Below are 21,993 nucleotides of genomic sequence, written 5' to 3' on the forward strand. Positions count from 1 at the left end.
TCATTTATTTCTGTCCTATATCTCCTTGAATCACTAAGGAGTTTGTTATATGTCTCTAACAATTTATTATATTTTTCTTCATAAGTTTCAGATTCTAGAAAGTAATGTTACTACAGTCAGTTTATTCAAAAAGTACTATCAGTAACAAATAACGTACCATTATCAGATTCACCCCTCAGAGATAGATTACATAATTCAGGAACAGTTTCTTTGTGTTTTCCTATTTCTGAAGTCATTAGAACTTCTAATTGTGCGTCTGGTTTCAATGCCAATGGATTTTCTCTGATACCTTCCTCCATATATGAATTGCGGGAATCATCATTAGCGAAACCTTGATTGGTTTCCAGTTGAAAGGTATCTTTGTCACTGTGAGCATTATCTATGTCAGCTACTGAATTTTCTTCAGCAACAGACATATGTTCATCATCTGAAAAATCATTAAATGGTGTAAAGACTTAATTATTTAAAGGAGAATTGACACTGCTACCAAAAAAAATTAGCTGACTATTAGGTATTAAGAACTATTAAATATTTTCATGGTAAAGCACTTTTATACAAGTTTTCTTTCAAAACCCACGCATAAGATTAATTTAAGCATTTTGATTTCACTTCTTTCTAATGAGGGCTCTAGGGGGTAGGTTCAACCTTTTAAATAAGTTTTTGCCACATCAGATTTACATCCAATCCAAAAATAAGAATTTTTGGAGAAGTTGAGCATATTTGCTAGGTGATTTAAGAGTTTTTCTTATCAAGTATATTGTAATGTATCAGTTTGGCCCCTTTTTATTGTAGTAAACGAACTTGCTCCTAAAGAACGTTTTAAGAAAATATTATTGGTTGGTTTGTGGTGTGGCAGACTTGACCCAAAAATGGAAGTGTTTATGGAACCATTTGTTTCAGAACTTAAGCGACTTTATGACGTAGGTCTAGAATGGAAAAATTCTGAAGGACATATCATAAATAGCAAAGTAATAGCTATATGTTCCTGTCCTGATTCTGTGGCACGACCGAAGATTCAAAATTCCACACAGTACAATGGATACTATGGGTGTAGTTGGTGTCTGCACCCTGGTCATGTTGTAAAGTTACTACATACATCAAAATCTTCTCGTAAAAGTTGTGTAAGATACACAGAAAATGAAAACAATTATAGTGACCGAGAAGATGAACAAACCATTCGAGACATGGAAGAAGCGTTAGTGACAGAAAAATCAGTCCGTGGGTTTAAAGGACCAAGCGTCTTAATCAATTTACCATTTTTTAATGTCATAGAAGGATTTGTACCGGATTACATGCACGTTGTTCTATTAGGAGTTGTTAAAAGTTTAGTTGAAAAATGGTTATCTGATCCTGCTGAAAAGTATTATATTGGTTCCCCACAAAATATATCAGTAATTGACGCACGCTTGAAGAATATTAAAACTCCGTTAGAAATTACTAGGAGGCCTAGATCTTTAAAGGATAGAAAACTTTGGAAGGCAAATGAATGGCGAAACTGGTTACTTTTTTATGCCTATCCATGTGTTTTAGGAATTTTGCCAAAAAAATATTTAAAGCATTTTACTCTTCTTTCACGTGGCATTTATATATTACTCAAGTCAGATATATCTTTTAAAGAAGTCAACGATGCAAATCTTCTAATCTGTAAATTTGTTTACCAATACCAACTACTGTATGGAGAAAGATCAATGTTAGCAAATGTGCATTTTCTTTTACATCTTTCAAAAAGCGTGTTTAATTTTGGACCTCTTTGGGCTCATTCGTCCTTTGTTTTTGAAACCGAAAATGGTAATATTATTAATTTTGTTAATGGGACTCAAGGTGTACCAAGTCAAATTTGTTCTAGATACGTCAGAAAATTTTTATTTCAATCAGTTCTCCAGCCATTTTCAAGTTATATTAATGTTAAAACTTTATCTTTCTTCAAAAGATTAGGATATGACAATGCAAGGCAATGTGTAAATAACATTTATCCTTTGGGACAAGCTCAGATTAGACCTTTAACATCTCTTGAATTAGAATACTTGACATTCACAAATGAAATGAATACAACTTTTAGTGAAAGTGAATTACACCGCATTGCAGAAAGATGTTTCTATAAGGGGTTGATTTTAAGCGGAATAACTTATCAGAAAGCACCCAAACAAAACAACAGTGTTGCTATTTTTAAATATAACGGAGCTGAGTATTATGGCGAAATTCAATATTTCATTTTTTTTAATAATGAAAATGAACCAAATAACAATGAAGTTGTCATAATTAAACATTTGGAAACAAAAGAAACATCAGTTCCACATATAAAAATTGGCATAAAAACTAAAAACTATTATGCATTGAAATTAGCGAGTATTCAGCAGAAATATGTGTTGATGAATGTAAATAGGAAAATATATATTTGTAAATTTCCAAACACAATTGAATCCAAAGGTATTATGTGAATTAAAAATATACATAATTAAAAAATATAATACATGTTCCCTGATTTACAATTTCAAATAATTTTAGCATCTATACATTGTGGGTAAACCAAAATAAATAATTGATAGAAAACTGTATGCTTATATAAATGCTATTTCAGTAAGTAAATAAATATTATAGGTCCAATCCACCAATAAAGACCCAATTATATTTTATTGGTAATTTTAAGTACCTAAAAACAACAATAAAATTTCAATTACTTTATTAATTGGAATCTTAAGGATCGAAAACGCTATTAAATTTTCAAATAAAAAATCAATTGGTACTTTATTGGCGGAAAGCACCAATAAAAAACGAAAGTTTTTTAATGGAACCTTATAGGTCGAAACCACCACCAATAAAGCCCCAATTATTTTTTATTTGGGTTAACAATTGGTTTCGCAATTGGAAAGTTCTTGGTTGTACAGCCAATTAAAAACCAATATCATTGCAATAGGTAACCTATTAAACTTTTAATTGTTTTTTATTGGCGTTTTCCGCCAATAAAGTACCAATTAAAAAAATCATTGGGACTTTATGGGTGAAAAACGCAAATAAATTTCCAATTAAATGTTTTTAATTGGAACTTTATTGGCGTTTTCCGCCAATAAAGTACCAATTAAAAAAATCATTGTGACTTTATGGGTGAAAAACGCAAATAAATTTCCAATTAAATGTTTTTAATTGGAAATTTATTGGCGTTTTTAACCCGTTAAAGTCCCAATGATTTTTTAATTGGTACTTTATTGGCGGAAAACGCCAATAAAGTTCCAACTAAAAACATTTAATTGGAAATTTATTGGAGTTTTTCACCCGTAAAGTCCCAATGATTTTTTTAATTGGTATTGTATTGGCGGAAAACACCAATAAAAAAACAATTAAAAGTTTAATAGGTTATCTATTGGAACGTTATTGGTTTTTAATTGGTTGTACAACCAAGAACTTTCCAATTGCAAAACCAATTGTTCCCCAATTGGGTTTGGATTGGAGTTCAAGCCCAATTTATTTCCTATACATGATCCAATAGCCCCATTTAAAAACCAATTGGAATTCTATAGTTTTTTCCGTAAGGGTTGACAAACACTTCACAACGTAAATGTGTTCTGTCATTTGAAATTCTACCGCAGCGCCCTCTCAAAGACAGACTTTAATAAAACATTAACTGAGGACATATGCAGAGGTTGTCCTAACAATGAAACTGAAACTGAAACATTACGTCACTTAATGTTTACTTGCGCTGATGTGGCCGCGCCTCGTGTAAAGCTGTACAGTTGTCCTCCTTGTCGCGTGGCGTGTTTACTTCTGATATGTCGGGATTAAAGACGGCTGTCCACTCTACTGAATGCTGTCTCCTGATAATACCCGTGTCTTATTGTATTTTTGGCGGATTTTAGTTGTTATTGCTCCTATCTTCATTTATTTTAGTAGTCACTGATTAATGGGGGTATAAATAAGAAGGACAGCCAACATTTTGCTTTACCCATCAGAATTAAAATAGGAGTTTATTATCACTTGAGCTACATTGATGTGATTTTATTAAATAAAATGGGATTTATGAATATTTAGGTAAATTTTTCACTAGTCAAATTGACTAGTGAGCCCCCAGATTTCGATTAACTTTCTCAAACTACTTAGCTACGATATGTACCTGGTGTTTAGTGTTTTTGAAGTTCAAAATTAAATTTAATTTGGAAATATATATTCAATGATACAAAGGTAAGTTAATCTTTTAATTATATATATATATATATATATATATATATATATATATATATATAATTCTAATACATAATTAGGTTCAAGGGTCAGAGAATGATAAATAATAATAAAATTATGAGGATAGCAAGATTTTTAAGAGAATATGTTAAAAATTACTGCCCTTAAAGGGGCTGGAAAGTGGGGTTTTGAAATCGTCTAGTGACGTAGTATCTCCAAAAAAATCCGGACCCTGCTTTATTTTCTTTTTTCCCCGCTTGAGGAATTTGGCTCTGACGGAGATGTTTTGAAAATAGTGAGGAGCGACCCGAGAGAGACAAGTGACAGGTATTCATACGCGATCTAAGATATTCGGGCCTTCGTGGACGTGGTTTTGGTTCTAGTATTTTAATATTTATTTAATTATAATGAACGAGTTTAATTCAAATAAAAAACCGGAAACGTGATGATACGAAAATATCTCTTGTTGGTGAATTAGATAAGTGAGAAAAGGCAAAAGAACTGTGGTTAGTACTAAGGTTTATCAAAATGCTCCAGTGAAACCAAGGCCCTGAGAAATTAGCTTCGATTCATCTAGCGTTTTGTTACAAAATTCGATGAAACTCGCAAATAATAATTTAAAAAATTACGAACACACTACTACCAAAATACCTTATTGCTCAAATGAACATTTGTTGTTCACTAAACTAAATCTTAATAAAGATTAATGGAGTTTTAAAACTTCCTACGAGCTCAGCTAACACTAACCAAGACCACGCTGGATTTCGTCATACAAAAATTCCAACACAGCGGTGCCTGTTTACGTCTTCGCGAACTTGAGAAAAAGTAGTTCTACGCGCCAATTTTCGTTAATGACGTCACAGATGACGTTTTTCAAAACCCCAGTTTCCAGCCCCTTTAAATAAAATAAGCTTATTTGTGCCTGATGGCTTGGCCCTTCATTTCCAGATTCTTGTCTTTGGCCAGTTTGTTCATTTTACTTTGACCAAGAAAATAATTCATTTGTATTGCAAAGTTATACGATGATGTTCATGGAGATCAGTAAAAATATCATTTCCAACTATTGCTCTTAGAACGGCAAGTTCAATGGCCAAAGATATCTTTGGCATATCGTTGAACACTACAAAGACCGGGAATTTCGGTTTTATCAAGGGCTGTTGTTACCCCCCCCCCCCCAGAAGTCTTACTTCTGAAGTCAAGAAAAAAAATATTCATTTATTTTTGATGTCATGTTTTTTTGTTTTTCGATAGTTAATAAGTTTTTGTGTTTTTTTTATGTTAATAAATCCCCTTTTTATTAAAAGTCTGAAAAAAAATTGTTTCCCCTATAAACGGGATATAATATTTAAACCTTAATTACTTTATTTTCCAATAATAATAGCCAAGATAAAATATAAAGTAAACATTTATTTTTCCCATGACCAATATGTGTTTCCAACTTAAATCCCTAAGAAAAGTTTATTACATCACCTGAATCAATCAGAACAGTAAAATAATAATATATTAAAGTGTTAAATAATTCCTCAAATATGGTTTTCAGATATCATTTTTATAGAGTTAGTTGATATCTTGACAACTATTGGTTGTAGTGGTTTCAGATTGGATCCCTTCATTAAGGATAAAGGTAACAGATATCCATAAAAATATGGTATCACTTAAATAATGAAATTTAATATAGAAAAGAGATAAATAAAAGAAAGTCTACGCAATCCCTAGACCCACGATGTTTGGTATATCCAGAAAACCCTTCTCATAAGCTATAAGAAAATCAGCGTTGCCAGATCGAAAATCTGAAATTATCGTATCTAGGCCAAAAAATTATCGATTTTCCTGGAAAATTATCGTACATTTCTTTTTGGCGATAAATTTTAATTCATACATAAATGCGTTGAATTTAGATGATTTTTTAAAGCACTACAGGAGTTTTATTTCAGGGAAATAAACAAAATGTCTATTATCATTATTAACTGAACTTAATATGTTTAAAAATGTTTTAAAAAATGCGGTAATAGCTAGGAGTAATAAACTCACACTCTGGACTACGCGTACAGAAAATGTATATCATTCATTTTTAAGTAGAAAAGTTATATAAATTAATAATAAAATATAAATCGTTCGTAGGTTTTTAAAAAAAATTAAATATTATCGTACATTATAGTACGTTGAGGCAGAATTATCGAAATAATGGTACGATATCGTACGCCATGAAAACTATAGTACGCCCTAAAAATTTTGATTAAATTATCGCACTGTGCGATAATTATCGTACGTCTGGCAACGCTGAAGAAAATATTACTCCCTTTAACATTAAATTAAATCATCAAATTAAAATCCCTTTAAAACCCATTCGCCAGCCTTAGCTTCGTTAAAATCCTTTCCCATTGTTACTCATTTCACACCTTCCTCCTTCTCCTCTCCTTGGCGCCAGCAAAGTCTGGAAAAACAAGTCGAAGGTCGATTGCACCACGAACCCCAACCAAACCGAAAGAGCCCCAGCAACCCCCTGCTGAAAACTATACTTCATCAGTAGCTTTCAACATGTCAACCTAGATGCCCAGGGACCAAGGAAATTTTCGTTCGTCACCCCAAAGACTAAAGAAGAGAGTAGATAAGGGCAAGCCTAATGAAGCGTCAGTGTTGTTTCTAAAGGATAGCAACAGGCCCAACGAATCGAAGTCGTGGAAGTCTTTCTACGTCATTCGAAACCACAACCAAAATTAATAAGCGCACCTAAACATACACTTCCGGCACCCGACATTTTCAACCCTCCCCAAGATAAAAACAACAAAACCAAAGAGCACCACAGAAAAAGACACAGAGAGAGAATCCGCCGCTGATGTCAAGGCACCATGAGACCAGACTAGTTTGGCTATGACAGAAGAGTTTCCCCAGTTCGCACTTTTTTCTCCGCGACAGCCCCAAGTTCAAATAAAAGAGGCTGAAATGCCCAAATAAATCCCCTAAAAGATGCAAATTTAGCACGAATATCGTTTTAAGCCCAACTACTTCCCCAAATAGAGACTTTTTAAGGTTAGTAGGAACAATGTTCGGTTAGAAGGAGAAATCTTTCAATCCACTCGTCGTCAAAGTTCGACCCGTTTGTAGGAGACAATCCTGGCTCCGTCCCTTCTTTGTCGAGAAACAATGTCGTCCTCGTCATCTTCAAACACCCAGAACTGCGAGACATCAAGAAAGAAGACGTTCATCTATCGTAACGTTGAAATTTTCCTATTTTCCCTCCTCCCACTTTGGAGCACCCATCAAGCTAAAACGATAATCCTCCCGCTAATCTGTCGCCATTGTGTCTCACCCCCTAAATTCTGTTACAAAGGTTCCCCCTCTAGCCCTTTCTTTTTTCTCTCTCGAAGTCCGTCGTAGATGACTAAAAGTATTTTACCATTTATGCTCCGGTAAAACGGAAAATCCCAGAAAGAGTCCCCCCCCTTTTTTGGACCAATAAGAATGTTATTTTAAGTCACCCTCCAGAAATAGAACTCATAAATCGTTCGATTCCATACCAAGAAGGAACACTACTCTCCCCATAATTCTCGATAATTCAAACTTATAAAATAAGACTGTTAAGATTTTTTCCCTAACCCCCCTTTAAATAAATTTCTTAATATTATCTCCCTCTCTCTCTTAAGTAGCCCCTAAATAATTAAAAGTAAAATAATTAGTTATCCCAATGTCTCCCATTAAGCAAGGTTCAAAACCTGATTTATGTAAGTAGAACTGGTTTTATTTGGTTAATTTACTGTTTAAAGGGAAAATGTCAATAAAGGTATTTTTTATTATTTGAATTTCGTCACGATTCCAATTCACTGCCAACTACCTCATTTACTTCCTTTCCCCTTATTACCTGTCCGACCTCGCATTACGCGTCGACCGACAGCGCGGTAATACTGTGACATTTCCATTCAGAGTTGGAGTAAGTCGCGTAGCTAGATATCTTTTATAAGCGCCTTCGAACTGTTTTGTGGTAGGATTATTGTTCCTACCCCCTTTTCATCTGGCTGCATTGAAGAATAACTCCAACTGATCTTCAGAGAACTTGTAGGTAAGTAAATAAAAAAATTGGTAATCAAGAGTTAAGTTGCAATTTGTGTTATTATCATTGACAAAATAGGTTACTTCAATTGATGGTTAGGTGAGATGAGATATTTCTGCGAAATCTCTAATATGCTTGTAATAGAAATTGCCAAATCCATGAGTCCAGTCTTCCAACTGCCCTAAACAATAAGATTTCCTTCTAAATCTTTAAAATTTTTAAACAAGTTCTTTGATTTTCTCCAATGGGGAGTTCAATGTTTTCTTTCCTAAGAGGTGCTTTGTAGCCTTTGGAATTTAGGATGTCAAAACACCTAAACCAATAAACACTTTATGAGAATTCAATTAAGCCCATTGCCGTGGAAACTCTCGGTGCGTTTGGCCGCGAAGGCTTAGCCCTGGTACATTCCATCGGTCGCTGCCTTCGCTTTGCGAGTGGCGAGATCCGTTCCATCGAGTACCTCAAGCAACGGATTGCTATCGCCATCCAACGCAGAAACGCGGCTTCGGTGCTGAACACGCGTTCCCTCCCAGGGCCTCCCTCGAGGACTTTCTGTCATCTCTTTAAATTTCATGTAATCACTTCACTATTTGTCCAATAAAATATATTAATATATATAAAAAAATACAATATTTATTTCATATTTTGCTAATTGAGTACCTATCAATTGACTATGAATTTTACAGTTGACTCGCAACAACGAAAAGCTGGTGCCCTAGTTTCCCCCAAAAACATCAATGCTTTAACCACGGACCTGCTTATTACTTGAACCGCCAGCTTTACCTTCATCTTCTGCGTCTTCCAGTAGATATGAAATTTGGTAAGTTTATTACCCAGAGTCAAACCTCCGTTTTCTTCGATTTTATATAGGGATTTGACGAATTCCCAGTAAATTTCCTAAAAAAGTAATTTAAAATTAGAAACACATTTACTTAATTATAAATTAATCTGTTAATAGATGTTTCATTTACCTCATCTGTTAAACCAGCTATTATCCTTAAGGTCTAGATAAAATATTTCAAAGGGAGTGAATACGGAGGTGACACTGACAGCTAGCAGAAACGCGTAATTTCTGCAGGCTATCCTTATAAGGCGCTATCTATCGGTAAGAAAGCTCGTGCTAGCGTCGCGAGAGCCATTGTCTCCTGCGTAAAAATTATACTAAAAGTCATCATGGAGGAATAGTAACAGGAGGACTTTTTATGGCGCGCTAAAGCGGACAAAATTCGAAACGCGCGTTTCACACTAACCGAATTATTTTAAACGTATTTAATTCATAAATTGCACATCAAAGTTACTCGAAACGTGCAACATTTGCAACACGCAAGAAGCGAAACACTCTATTATCGAACAACTCGTCCCTCGAAACGATCGCGACCCGAAACGCCCTGAAATCGAAACACTCTACTCTCGAACAACTAGTCCTTCGAAACGAGCGCGACATGAAACGCCTTGGAAACGAAACACTCTACTCTCGAACAACTCGTCCTTCGAAACGAGCGCGACCCGAAACGCCCTGGAATCGAAACACTCTACTCTCGAACAACTCGTCCTTCGAAACGAGCGCGACATGAAACGCCCTGGAATCGAAACACTCTACTCTCGAACCACTAGTCGTTCGAAACGAGCGCGACATGAAACGCCCTGGAAACGAAACACTCTACTCTCGAACAACTCGTCCTTCGAAACGAGCGCGACCCGAAACGCCCTGGAATCGAAACACTCTACTCTCGAACAACTCGTCCTTCGAAACGAGTGCGACATGAAACGCCCTGGAATCGAAACACTCTACTCTCGAACAACTCGTCCTTCGAAACGAGCGCAACCCGAAACGCCCTGGAATCGAAACACTCTACTCTCGAACAACTCTTCCTTCGAAACGAGCGCGACCCGAAACGCCCTGGAAACGAAACACTCTACTCTCGAACAACTCGTCCTTCGAAACGAGCGCGACCCGAAACGCCCTGGAATCGAAACACTCTACTCTCGAACAACTCTTCCTTCGAAACGAGCGCGACCCGAAACGCCCTGGAATCGAAACACTCTACTCTCGAACAACTCGTCCTTCGAAACGAGCGCGACCCGAAACGCCCTGGAATCGAAACACTCTACTCTCGAACAACTAGTCCTTCGAAACGAGCGCGACATGAAACGCCCTGGAAACGAAACACTCTACTCTCGAACAACTCGTCCTTCGAAACGAGCGCGACCCGAAACGCCCTGGAATCGAAACACTACTCTCGAACAACTCGTCCTTCGAAACGAGCGCGACCCGAAACGCCCTGGAATCGAAACACTCTACTCTCGAACAACTCGTCCTTCGAAACGAGCGCGACCCGAAACGCCCTGGAATCGAAACACTCTACTCTCGAACAACTCTTCCTTCGAAACGAGCGCGACCCGAAACGCCCTGGAATCGAAACACTCTACTCTCGAACAACTCTTCCTTCGAAACGAGCGCGACCCGAACCGCCCCGGAATCGAAACACTCTACTCTCGAACAACTCTTCCTTCGAAACGAGCGCGACCCGAAACGCCCTGGAATCGAAACACTCTACTCTCGAACAACTCGTCCTTCGAAACGAGCGCGACATGAAACGCCCTGGAATCGAAACACTCTACTCTCGAACAACTCGTCCTTCGAAACGAGCGCGACCCGAAACGCCCTGGAATCGAAACACTCTACTCTCGAACAACTCGTCCTTCGAAACGAGCGCGACATGAAACGCCCTGGAATCGAAACACTCTACTCTCGAACAACTCTTCCTTCGAAACGAGCGCGACATGAAACGCCATGGAATCGAAACACTCTACTCTCGAACAACTCGTCCTTCGAAACGAGCGCGACCCGAAACGCCCTGGAATCGAAACACTCTACTCTCGAACAACTCGTCCTTCGAAACGAGCGCGACATGAAACGCCCTGGAATCGAAACACTCTACTCTCGAACAACTCGTCCTTCGAAACGAGCGCGACCCGAAACACCCTGGAATCGAAACACTCTACTCTCGAACAACTCGTCCTTCGAAACGAGCGCGACCCGAAACGCCCTGGAATCGAAACACTCTACTCTCGAACAACTCTTCCTTCGAAACGAGCGCGACCCGAAACGCCCTGGAATCGAAACACTCTACTCTCGAACAACTCGTCCTTCGAAACGAGCGCGACCCGAAACGCCCTGGAATTGAAACACTCTACTCTCGAACAACTCGTCCTTCGAAACGAGCGCGACCCGAAACGCCCTGGAATCGAAACACTCTACTCTCGAACAACTCGTCCTTCGAAACGAGCGCGACCCGAAACGCCCTGGAATCGAAACACTCTACTCTCGAACAACTCTTCCTTCGAAACGAGCGCGACCCGAAACGCCCTGGAATCGAAACACTCTACTCTCGAACAACTCGTCCTTCGAAACGAGCGCGACCCGAAACGCCCTGGAATCGAAACACTCTACTCTCGAACAACTCGTCCTTCGAAACGAGCGCGACACGAAACGCCCTGGAATCGAAACACTCTACTCTCGAACAACTCGTCCTTCGAAACGAGCGCGACCCGAAACGCCCTGGAATCGAAACACTCTACTCTCGAACAACTCGTCCTTCGAAACGAGCGCGACCCGAAACGCCCTGGACTCGAAACACTCTACTCTCGAACAACTCGTCCTTCGAAACGAGCGCGACCCGAAACGCCCTGGAATCGAAACACTCTACTCTCGAACAACTCATCCTTCGAAACGAGCGCGACCCGAAACGCCCTGGAATCGAAACACTCTACTCTCGAACAACTCGTCCTTCGAAACGAGCGCGACCCGAAACGCCCTGGAATCGAAACACTCTACTCTCGAACAACTAGTCCTTCGAAACGAGCGCGACATGAAACGCCCTGGAATCGAAACACTCTACTCTCGAACAACTCGTCCTTCGAAACGAGCGCAACCCGAAACGCCCTGGAATCGAAACACTCTACTCTCGAACAACTCGTCCTTCGAAACGAGCGCGACATGAAACGCCCTGGAATCGAAACACTCTACTCTCGAACAACTCGTCCTTCGAAACGAGCGCGACCCGAAACGCCCTGGAATCGAAACACTCTACTCTCGAACAACTCGTCCTTCGAAACGAGCGCGACCCGAAACGCCCTGGAATCGAAACACTCTACTCTCGAACAACTCGACCTTCGAAACGAACGCGACCCGAAACGCCCTGGAATCGAAACACTCTACTCTCGAACAACTCTTCCTTCGAAACGAGCGCGACCCGAAACGCCCTGGAATCGAAACACTCTACTCTCGAACAACTCTTCCTTCGAAACGAGCGCGACCCGAAACGCCCCGGAATCGAAACACTCTACTCTCGAACAACTCTTCCTTCGAAACGAGCGCGACCCGAAACGCCCTGGAATCGAAACACTCTACTCTCGAACAACTCGTCCTTCGAAACGAGCGCGACATGAAACGCCCTGGAATCGAAACACTCTACTCTCGAACAACTCGTCCTTCGAAACGAGCGCGACCCGAAACGCCCTGGAATCGAAACACTCTACTCTCGAACAACTCGTCCTTCGAAACGAGCGCGACATGAAACGCCCTGGAATCGAAACACTCTACTCTCGAACAACTCTTCCTTCGAAACGAGCGCGACATGAAACGCCCTGGAATCGAAACACTCTACTCTCGAACAACTCTTCCTTCGAAACGAGCGCGACCCGAAACGCCCTGGAATCGAAACACTCTACTCTCGAACAACTCTTCCTTCGAAACGAGCGCGACCCGAAACGCCCCGGAATCGAAACACTCTACTCTCGAACAACTCTTCCTTCGAAACGAGCGCGACCCGAAACGCCCTGGAATCGAAACACTCTACTCTCGAACAACTCGTCCTTCGAAACGAGCGCGACATGAAACGCCCTGGAATCGAAACACTCTACTCTCGAACAACTCGTCCTTCGAAACGAGCGCGACCCGAAACGCCCTGGAATCGAAACACTCTACTCTCGAACAACTCGTCCTTCGAAACGAGCGCGACATGAAACGCCCTGGAATCGAAACACTCTACTCTCGAACAACTCGTCCTTCGAAACGAGCGCGACCCGAAACGCCCTGGAATCGAAACACTCTACTCTCGAACAACTCGTCCTTCGAAACGAGCGCGACCCGAAACACCCTGGAATCGAAACACTCTACTCTCGAACAACTCGTCCTTCGAAACGAGCGCGACCCGAAACGCCCTGGAATCGAAACACTCTACTCTCGAACAACTCGTCCTTCGAAACGAGCGCGACATGACACGCCCTGGAATCGAAACACTCTACTCTCGAACAACTCGTCCTTCGAAACGAGCGCGACATGAAACGCCCTGGAATCGAAACACTCTACTCTCGAACAACTCGTCCTTCGAAACGAGCGCGACATGAAACGCCCTGGAATCGAAACACTCTACTCTCGAACAACTCGTCCTTCGAAACGAGCGCGACCCGAAACACCCTGGAATCGAAACACTCTACTCTCGAACAACTCGTCCTTCGAAACGAGCGCGACCCGAAACGCCCTGGAATCGAAACACTCTACTCTCGAACAACTCTTCCTTCGAAACGAGCGCGACCCGAAACGCCCTGGAATCGAAACACTCTACTCTCGAACAACTCGTCCTTCGAAACGAGCGCGACCCGAAACGCCCTGGAATTGAAACACTCTACTCTCGAACAACTCGTCCTTCGAAACGAGCTCGACCCGAAACGCCCTGGAATCGAAACACTCTACTCTCGAACAACTCGTCCTTCGAAACGAGCGCGACCCGAAACGCCCTGGAATCGAAACACTCTACTCTCGAACAACTCTTCCTTCGAAACGAGCGCGACCCGAAACGCCCTGGAATCGAAACACTCTACTCTCGAACAACTCGTCCTTCGAAACGAGCGCGACCCGAAACGCCCTGGAATCGAAACACTCTACTCTCGAACAACTCGTCCTTCGAAACGAGCGCGACACGAAACGCCCTGGAATCGAAACACTCTACTCTCGAACAACTCGTCCTTCGAAACGAGCGCGACCCGAAACGCCCTGGAATCGAAACACTCTACTCTCGAACAACTCGTCCTTCGAAACGAGCGCGACCCGAAACGCCCTGGACTCGAAACACTCTACTCTCGAACAACTCGTCCTTCGAAACGAGCGCGACCCGAAACGCCCTGGAATCGAAACACTCTACTCTCGAACAACTCATCCTTCGAAACGAGCGCGACCCGAAACGCCCTGGAATCGTAACACTCTACTCTCGAACAACTCGTCCTTCGAAACGAGCGCGACCCGAAACGCCCTGGAATCGAAACACTCTACTCTCTAACAACTCTTCCTTCGAAACGAGCGCGACCCGAAACGCCCTGGAAACGAAACACTCTACTCTCGAACAACTCGTCCTTCGAAACGAGCGCGACCCGAAACGCCCTGGAATCGAAACACTCTACTCTCGAACAACTCTTCCTTCGAAACGAGCGCGACCCGAAACGCCCTGGAATCGAAACAATCTACTCTCGAACAACTCGTCCTTCGAAACGAGCGCGACATGAAACGCCCTGGAATCGAAACACTCTACTCTCGAACAACTAGTCCTTCGAAACGAGCGCGACATGAAACGCCCTGGAATCGAAACACTCTACTCTCGAACAACTCGTCCTTCGAAACGAGCGCAACCCGAAACGCCCTGGAATCGAAACACTCTACTCTCGAACAACTCGTCCTTCGAAACGAGCGCGACATGAAACGCCCTGGAATCGAAACACTCTACTCTCGAACAACTCGTCCTTCGAAACGAGCGCGACCCGAAACGCCCTGGAATCGAAACACTACTCTCGAACAACTCGTCCTTCGAAACGAGCGCGACCCGAAACGCCCTGGAATCGAAACACTCTACTCTCGAACAACTCGTCCTTCGAAACGAGCGCGACCCGAAACGCCCTGGAATCGAAACACTCTACTCTCGAACAACTCTTCCTTCGAAACGAGCGCGACCCGAAACGCCCTGGAATCGAAACACTCTACTCTCGAACAACTCTTCCTTCGAAACGAGCGCGACCCGAAACGCCCTGGAATCGAAACACTCTACTCTCGAACAACTCTTCCTTCGAAACGAGCGCGACCCGAAACGCCCTGGAATCGAAACACTCTACTCTCGAACAACTCGTCCTTCGAAACGAGCGCGACATGAAAAGCCCTGGAATCGAAACAATCTACTCTCGAACAACTCTTCCTTCGAAACGAGCGCGACCCTAAACGCCCTGGAATCGAAACACTCTACTCTCGAACAACTCTTCCTTCGAAACGAGCGCGACCCGAAACGCCCTGGAATCGAAACACTCTACTCTCGAACAACTCTTCCTTCGAAACGAGCGCGACCCGAAACGCCCTGGAATCGAAACACTCTACTCTCGAACAACTCGTCCTTCGAAACGAGCGCGACATGACACGCCCTGGAATCGAAACACTCTACTCTCGAACAACTCGTCCTTCGAAACGAGCGCAACCCGAAACGCCCTGGAATCGAAACACTCTACTCTCGAACAACTCGTCCTTCGAAACGAGCGCGACATGAAACGCCCTGGAATCGAAACACTCTACTCTCGAACAACTCTTCCTTCGAAACGAGCGCGACCCGAAACGCCCTGGAATCAAAACGCTCTACTCTCGAACAACTCTTCCTTCGAAACGAGCGCGACCCGAAACGCCCTGGAATCGAATCACTCTACTCTCGAACAACTCGTCCTTCGAAACGAGCGCGACCCGAAACGCCCTGGAATCGAAACACTCTACTCTCGAACAACTCATCCTTCGAAACGAGCGCGACCCGAAACGCCCTGGAATCGAAACACTCTACTCTCGAACAACTCGTCCTTCGAAACGAGCGCGACCCGAAACGCCCTGGAATCGAAACACTCTACTCTCTAACAACTCTTCCTTCGAAACGAGCGCGACCCGAAACGCCATGGAATAGAAACACTCTACTCTCGAACAACTCGTCCTTCGAAACGAGCGCGACCCGAAACGCCCTGGAATCGAAACACTCTACTCTCGAACAACTCTTCCTTCGAAACGAGCGCGACCCGAAACGCCCTGGAATCGAAACACTCTACTCTCGAACAACTCGTCCTTCGAAACGAGCGCGACATGAAACGCCCTGGAATCGAAACACTCTACTCTCGAACAACTAGTCCTTCGAAACGAGCGCGACATGAAACGCCCTGGAATCGAAACACTCTACTCTCGAACAACTCGTCCTTCGAAACGAGCGCAACCCGAAACGCCCTGGAATCGAAACACTCTACTCTCGAACAACTCGTCCTTCGAAACGAGTGCGACATGAAACGCCCTGGAATCGAAACACTCTACTCTCGAACAACTCGTCCTTCGAAACGAGCGCGACCCGAAACGCCCTGGAATCGAAACACTCTACTCTCGAACAACTCGTCCTTCGAAACGAGCGCGACCCGAAACGCCCTGGAATCGAAACACTCTACTCTCGAACAACTCTTCCTTCGAAACGAGCGCGACCCGAAACGCCCTGGAATCGAAACACTCTACTCTCGAACAACTCTTCCTTCGAAACGAGCGCGACCTGAAACGCCCTGGAATCGAAACACTCTACTCTCGAACAACTCTTCCTTCGAAACGAGCGCGACCCGAAACGCCCTGGAATCGAAACACTCTACTCTCGAACAACTCGTCCTTCGAAACGAGCGCGACATGAAACGCCCTGGAATCGAAACACTCTACTCTCGAACAACTCTTCCTTCGAAACGAGCGCGACCCGAAACGCCCTGGAATCGAAACACTCTACTCTCGAACAACTCGTCCTTCGAAACGAGCGCGACATGAAACGCCCTGGAATCGAAACACTCTACTCTCGAACAACTCGTCCTTCGAAACGAGCGCAACCCGAAACGCCCTGGAATCGAAACACTCTACTCTCGAACAACTCGTCCTTCGAAACGAGCGCGACATGAAACGCCCTGGAATCGAAACACTCTACTCTCGAACAACTCTTCCTTCGAAACGAGCGCGACCCGAAACGCCATGGAATCGAAACGCTCTACTCTCGAACAACTCGTCCTTCGAAACGAGCGCGACCCGAAACGCCCTGGAATCGAAACACTCTACTCTCGAACAACTCGTCCTTCGAAACGAGCGCGACCCGAAACGCCCTGGACTCGAAACACTCTACTCTCGAACAACTCGTCCTTCGAAACGAGCGCGACCCGAAACGCCCTGGAATCGAAACACTCTACTCTCGAACAACTCATCCTTCGAAACGAGCGCGACCCGAAACGCCCTGGAATCGAAACACTCTACTCTCGAACAACTCGTCCTTCGAAACGAGCGCGACCCGAAACGCCCTGGAATCGAAACACTCTACTCTCTAACAACTCTTCCTTCGAAACGAGCGCGACCCGAAACGCCCTGGAAACGAAACACTCTACTCTCGAACAACTCGTCCTTCGAAACGAGCGCGACCCGAAACGCCCTGGAATCGAAACACTCTACTCTCGAACAACTCTTCCTTCGAAACGAGCGCGACCCGAAACGCCCTGGAATCGAAACACTCTACTCTCGAACAACTCGTCCTTCGAAACGAGCGCGACATGAAACGCCCTGGAATCGAAACACTCTACTCTCGAACAACTCGTCCTTCGAAACGAGCGCGACCCGAAACGCCCTGGAATCGAAACACTACTCTCGAACAACTCGTCCTTCGAAACGAGCGCGACCCGAAACGCCCTGGAATCGAAACACTCTACTCTCGAACAACTCGTCCTTCGAAACGAGCGCGACCCGAAACGCCCTGGAATCGAAACACTCTACTCTCGAACAACTCTTCCTTCGAAACGAGCGCGACCCGAAACGCCCTGGAATCGAAACACTCTACTCTCGAACAACTCTTCCTTCGAAACGAGCGCGACCCGAAACGCCCTGGAATCGAAACACTCTACTCTCGAACAACTCTTCCTTCGAAACGAGCGCGACCCGAAACGCCCTGGAATCGAAACACTCTACTCTCGAACAACTCGTCCTTCGAAACGAGCGCGACATGAAACGCCCTGGAATCGAAACACTCTACTCTCGAACAACTCTTCCTTCGAAACGAGCGCGACCCGAAACGCCCTGGAATCGAAACACTCTACTCTCGAACAACTCTTCCTTCGAAACGAGCGCGACCCGAAACGCCCTGGAATCGAAACACTCTACTCTCGAACAACTCGTCCTTCGAAACGAGCGCGACATGACACGCTCTGGAATCGAAACACTCTACTCTCGAACAACTCGTCCTTCGAAACGAGCGCAACCCGAAACGCCCTGGAATCGAAACACTCTACTCTCGAACAACTCGTCCTTCGAAACGAGCGCGACATGAAACGCCCTGGAATCGAAACACTCTACTCTCGAACAACTCTTCCTTCGAAACGAGCGCGACCCGAAACGCCCTGGAATCGAAACGCTCTACTCTCGAACAACTCTTCCTTCGAAACGAGCGCGACCCGAAACGCCCTGGAATCGAATCACTCTACTCTCGAACAACTCGTCCTTCGAAACGAGCGCGACCCGAAACGCCCTGGAATCGAAACACTCTACTCTCGAACAACTCGTCCTTCGAAACGAGCGCGACCCGAAACGCCCTGGAATCGAAACACTCTACTCTCTAACAACTCTTCCTTCGAAACGAGCGCGACCCGAAACGCCCTGGAAACGAAACACTCTACTCTCGAACAACTCGTCCTTCGAAACGAGCGCGACCCGAAACGCCCTGGAATCGAAACACTCTACTCTCGAACAACTCTTCCTTCGAAACGAGCGCGACCCGAAACGCCCTGGAATCGAAACACTCTACTCTCGAACAACTCGTCCTTCGAAACGAGCGCGACATGAAACGCCCTGGAATCGAAACACTCTACTCTCGAACAACTAGTCCTTCGAAACGAGCGCGACATGAAACGCCCTGGAATCGAAACACTCTACTCTCGAACAACTCGTCCTTCGAAACGAGCGCAACCCGAAACGCCCTGGAATCGAAACACTCTACTCTCGAACAACTCGTCCTTCGAAACGAGCGCGACATGAAACGCCCTGGAATCGAAACACTCTACTCTCGAACAACTCGTCCTTCGAAATGAGCGCGACCCGAAACGCCCTGGAATCGAAACACTCTACTCTCGAACAACTCGTCCTTCGAAACGAGCGCGACCCGAAACGCCCTGGAATCGAAACACTCTACTCTCGAACAACTCGTCCTTCGAAACGAGCGCGACCCGAAACGCCCTGGAATCGAAACACTCTACTCTCGAACAACTCTTCCTTCGAAACGAGCGCGACCCGAAACGCCCTGGAATCGAAACACTCTACTCTCGAACAACTCTTCCTTCGAAACGAGCGCGACCCGAAACGCCCTGGAATCGAAACACTCTACTCTCGAACAACTCTTCCTTCGAAACGAGCGCGACCCGAAACGCCCTGGAATCGAAACACTCTACTCTCGAACAACTCGTCCTTCGAAACGAGCGCGACATGAAACGCCCTGGAATCGAAACACTCTACTCTCGAACAACTCTTCCTTCGAAACGAGCGCGACCCGAAACGCCCTGGAATCGAAACACTCTACTCTCGAACAACTTTTCCTTCGAAACGAGCGCGACCCGAAACGCCTTGAATCGAAACACTCTACTCTCGAACAACTCGTCCTTCGAAACGAGCGCGACATGAAACGCCCTGGAATCGAAACACTCTACTCTCGAACAACTCGTCCTTCGAAACGAGCGCGACCCGAAACGCCCTGGAATCGAAACACTCTACTCTCGAACAACTCGTCCTTCGAAACGAGCGCGACATGAAACGCCCTGGAATCGAAACACTCTACTCTCGAACAACTCGTCCTTCGAAACGAGCGCGACATGAAACGCCCTGGAATCGAAACACTCTACTCTCGAACAACTCGTCCTTCGAAACGAGCGCAACCCGAAACGCCCTGGAATCGAAACACTCTACTCTCGAACAACTCTTCCTTCGAAACGAGCGCGACCCAAAACGCCCTGGAATCGAAACACTCTACTCTCGAACAACTCGTCCTTCGAAACGAGCGCGACCCGAAACGCCCTGGAATCGAAACACTCTACTCTCGAACAACTCTTCCTTCGAAACGAGCGCGACCCGAAACGCCCTGGAATCGAAACACTCTACTCTCGAACAACTCGTCCTTCGAAACGAGCGCGACCCGAAACACCCTGGAATCGAAACACTCTACTCTCGAACAACTCGTCCTTCGAAACGAGCGCGACCCGAAACGCCCTGGAATCGAAACACTCTACTCTCGAACAACTCTTCCTTCGAAACGAGCGCGACCCGAAACGCCCTGAAATCGAAACACTCTACTCTCGAACAACTCGTCCTTCGAAACGAGCGCGACCCGAAACGCCCTGGAATTGAAACACTCTACTCTCGAACAACTCGACCTTCGAAACGAGCGCGACCCGAAACGCCCTGGAATCGAAACACTCTACTCTCGAACAACTCTTCCTTCGAAACGAGCGCGACCCGAAACGCCCTGGAATCGAAACACTCTACTCTCGAACAACTCGTCCTTCGAAACGAGCGCGACCCGAAACACCCTGGAATCGAAACACTCTACTCTCGAACAACTCGTCCTTCGAAACGAGCGCGACATGAAACGCCCTGGAATCGAAACACTCTACTCTCGAACAACTCGTCCTTCGAAACGAGCGCAACCCGAAACGCCCTGGAATCGAAACACTCTACTCTCGAACAACTCTTCCTTCGAAACGAGCGCGACCCGAAACGCCCTGGAATTGAAACACTCTACTCTCAAACAACTCGTCCTTCGAAACGAGCGCGACCCGAAACGCCCTGGAATCGAAACACTCTACTCTCGAACAACTCTTCCTTCGAAACGAGCGCGACCCGAAACGCCCTGGAATCGAAACACTCTACTCTCGAACAACTCGTCCTTCGAAACGAGCGCGACCCGAAACACCCTGGAATCGAAACACTCTACTCTCGAACAACTCGTCCTTCGAAACGAGCGCGACCCGAAACGCCCTGGAATCGAAACACTCTACTCTCGAACAACTCTTCCTTCGAAACGAGCGCGACCCGAAACGCCCTGGAATCGAAACACTCTACTCTCGAACAACTCGTCCTTCGAAACGAGCGCGACCCGAAACGCCCTGGAATTGAAACACTCTACTCTCGAACAACTCGTCCTTCGAAACGAGCGCGACCCGAAACGCCCTGGAATCGAAAAACTCTACTCTCGAACAACTCTTCCTTCGAAACGAGCGCGACCCGAAACGCCCTGGAATCGAAACACTCTACTCTCGAACAACTCGTCCTTCGAAACGAGCGCGACCCGAAACGCCCTGGAATCGAAACACTCTACTCTCGAACAACTCGTCCTTCGAAACGAGCGCGACCCGAAACGCCCTGGAATCGAAACACTCTACTCTCGAACAACTCTTCCTTCGAAACGAGCGCGACCCGAAACGCCCTGGAATCGAAACACTCTACTCTCGAACAACTCGTCCTTCAAAACGAGCGCGACCCGAAACGCCCTGGACTCGAAACACTCTACTCTCGAACAACTCGTCCTTCGAAACGAGCGCGACCCGAAACGCCCTGGAATCGAAACACTCTACTCTCGAACAACTCGTCCTTCGAAACGAGCGCGACCCGAAACGCCCTGGAATCGAAACACTCTACTCTCGAACAACTCTTCCTT

General features: G+C 44.8%; 1 protein-coding gene across 1 annotated transcript; it reads left to right on the top strand.

Annotated features, from left to right (window-relative positions):
• The first annotated feature begins 618 nt into the window (after nucleotides 1-618).
• Nucleotides 619-2,438, top strand: LOC149923396 (uncharacterized). Its single transcript, XM_090161615.1, has 3 exons — nucleotides 619-634; nucleotides 772-1,084; nucleotides 1,118-2,438. Exons 1-3 carry the CDS (start codon nucleotides 619-621, stop codon nucleotides 2,436-2,438), a joined length of 1,650 nt encoding a protein of 549 aa, XP_090017741.1.
• The last annotated feature ends 19,555 nt before the right edge of the window (nucleotides 2,439-21,993 follow it).

Source organism: Leiobunum rupestre, chromosome 10, assembly GCF_980474605.1.
Source record: "Leiobunum rupestre chromosome 10, qqLeiRupe1.1.hap1, whole genome shotgun sequence".
Classification (NCBI taxonomy): domain Eukaryota; kingdom Metazoa; phylum Arthropoda; class Arachnida; order Opiliones; family Sclerosomatidae; genus Leiobunum; species Leiobunum rupestre.

Excerpts from the sequence above, each read along its gene's own strand:
- LOC149923396 (XM_090161615.1), top strand. Across the intron at positions 1,085-1,117 it reads CACCCTGGTCATGTTGTAAA|TTGTGTAAGATACACAGAAA; the intron begins GTTACTACATAC and ends TTCTCGTAAAAG.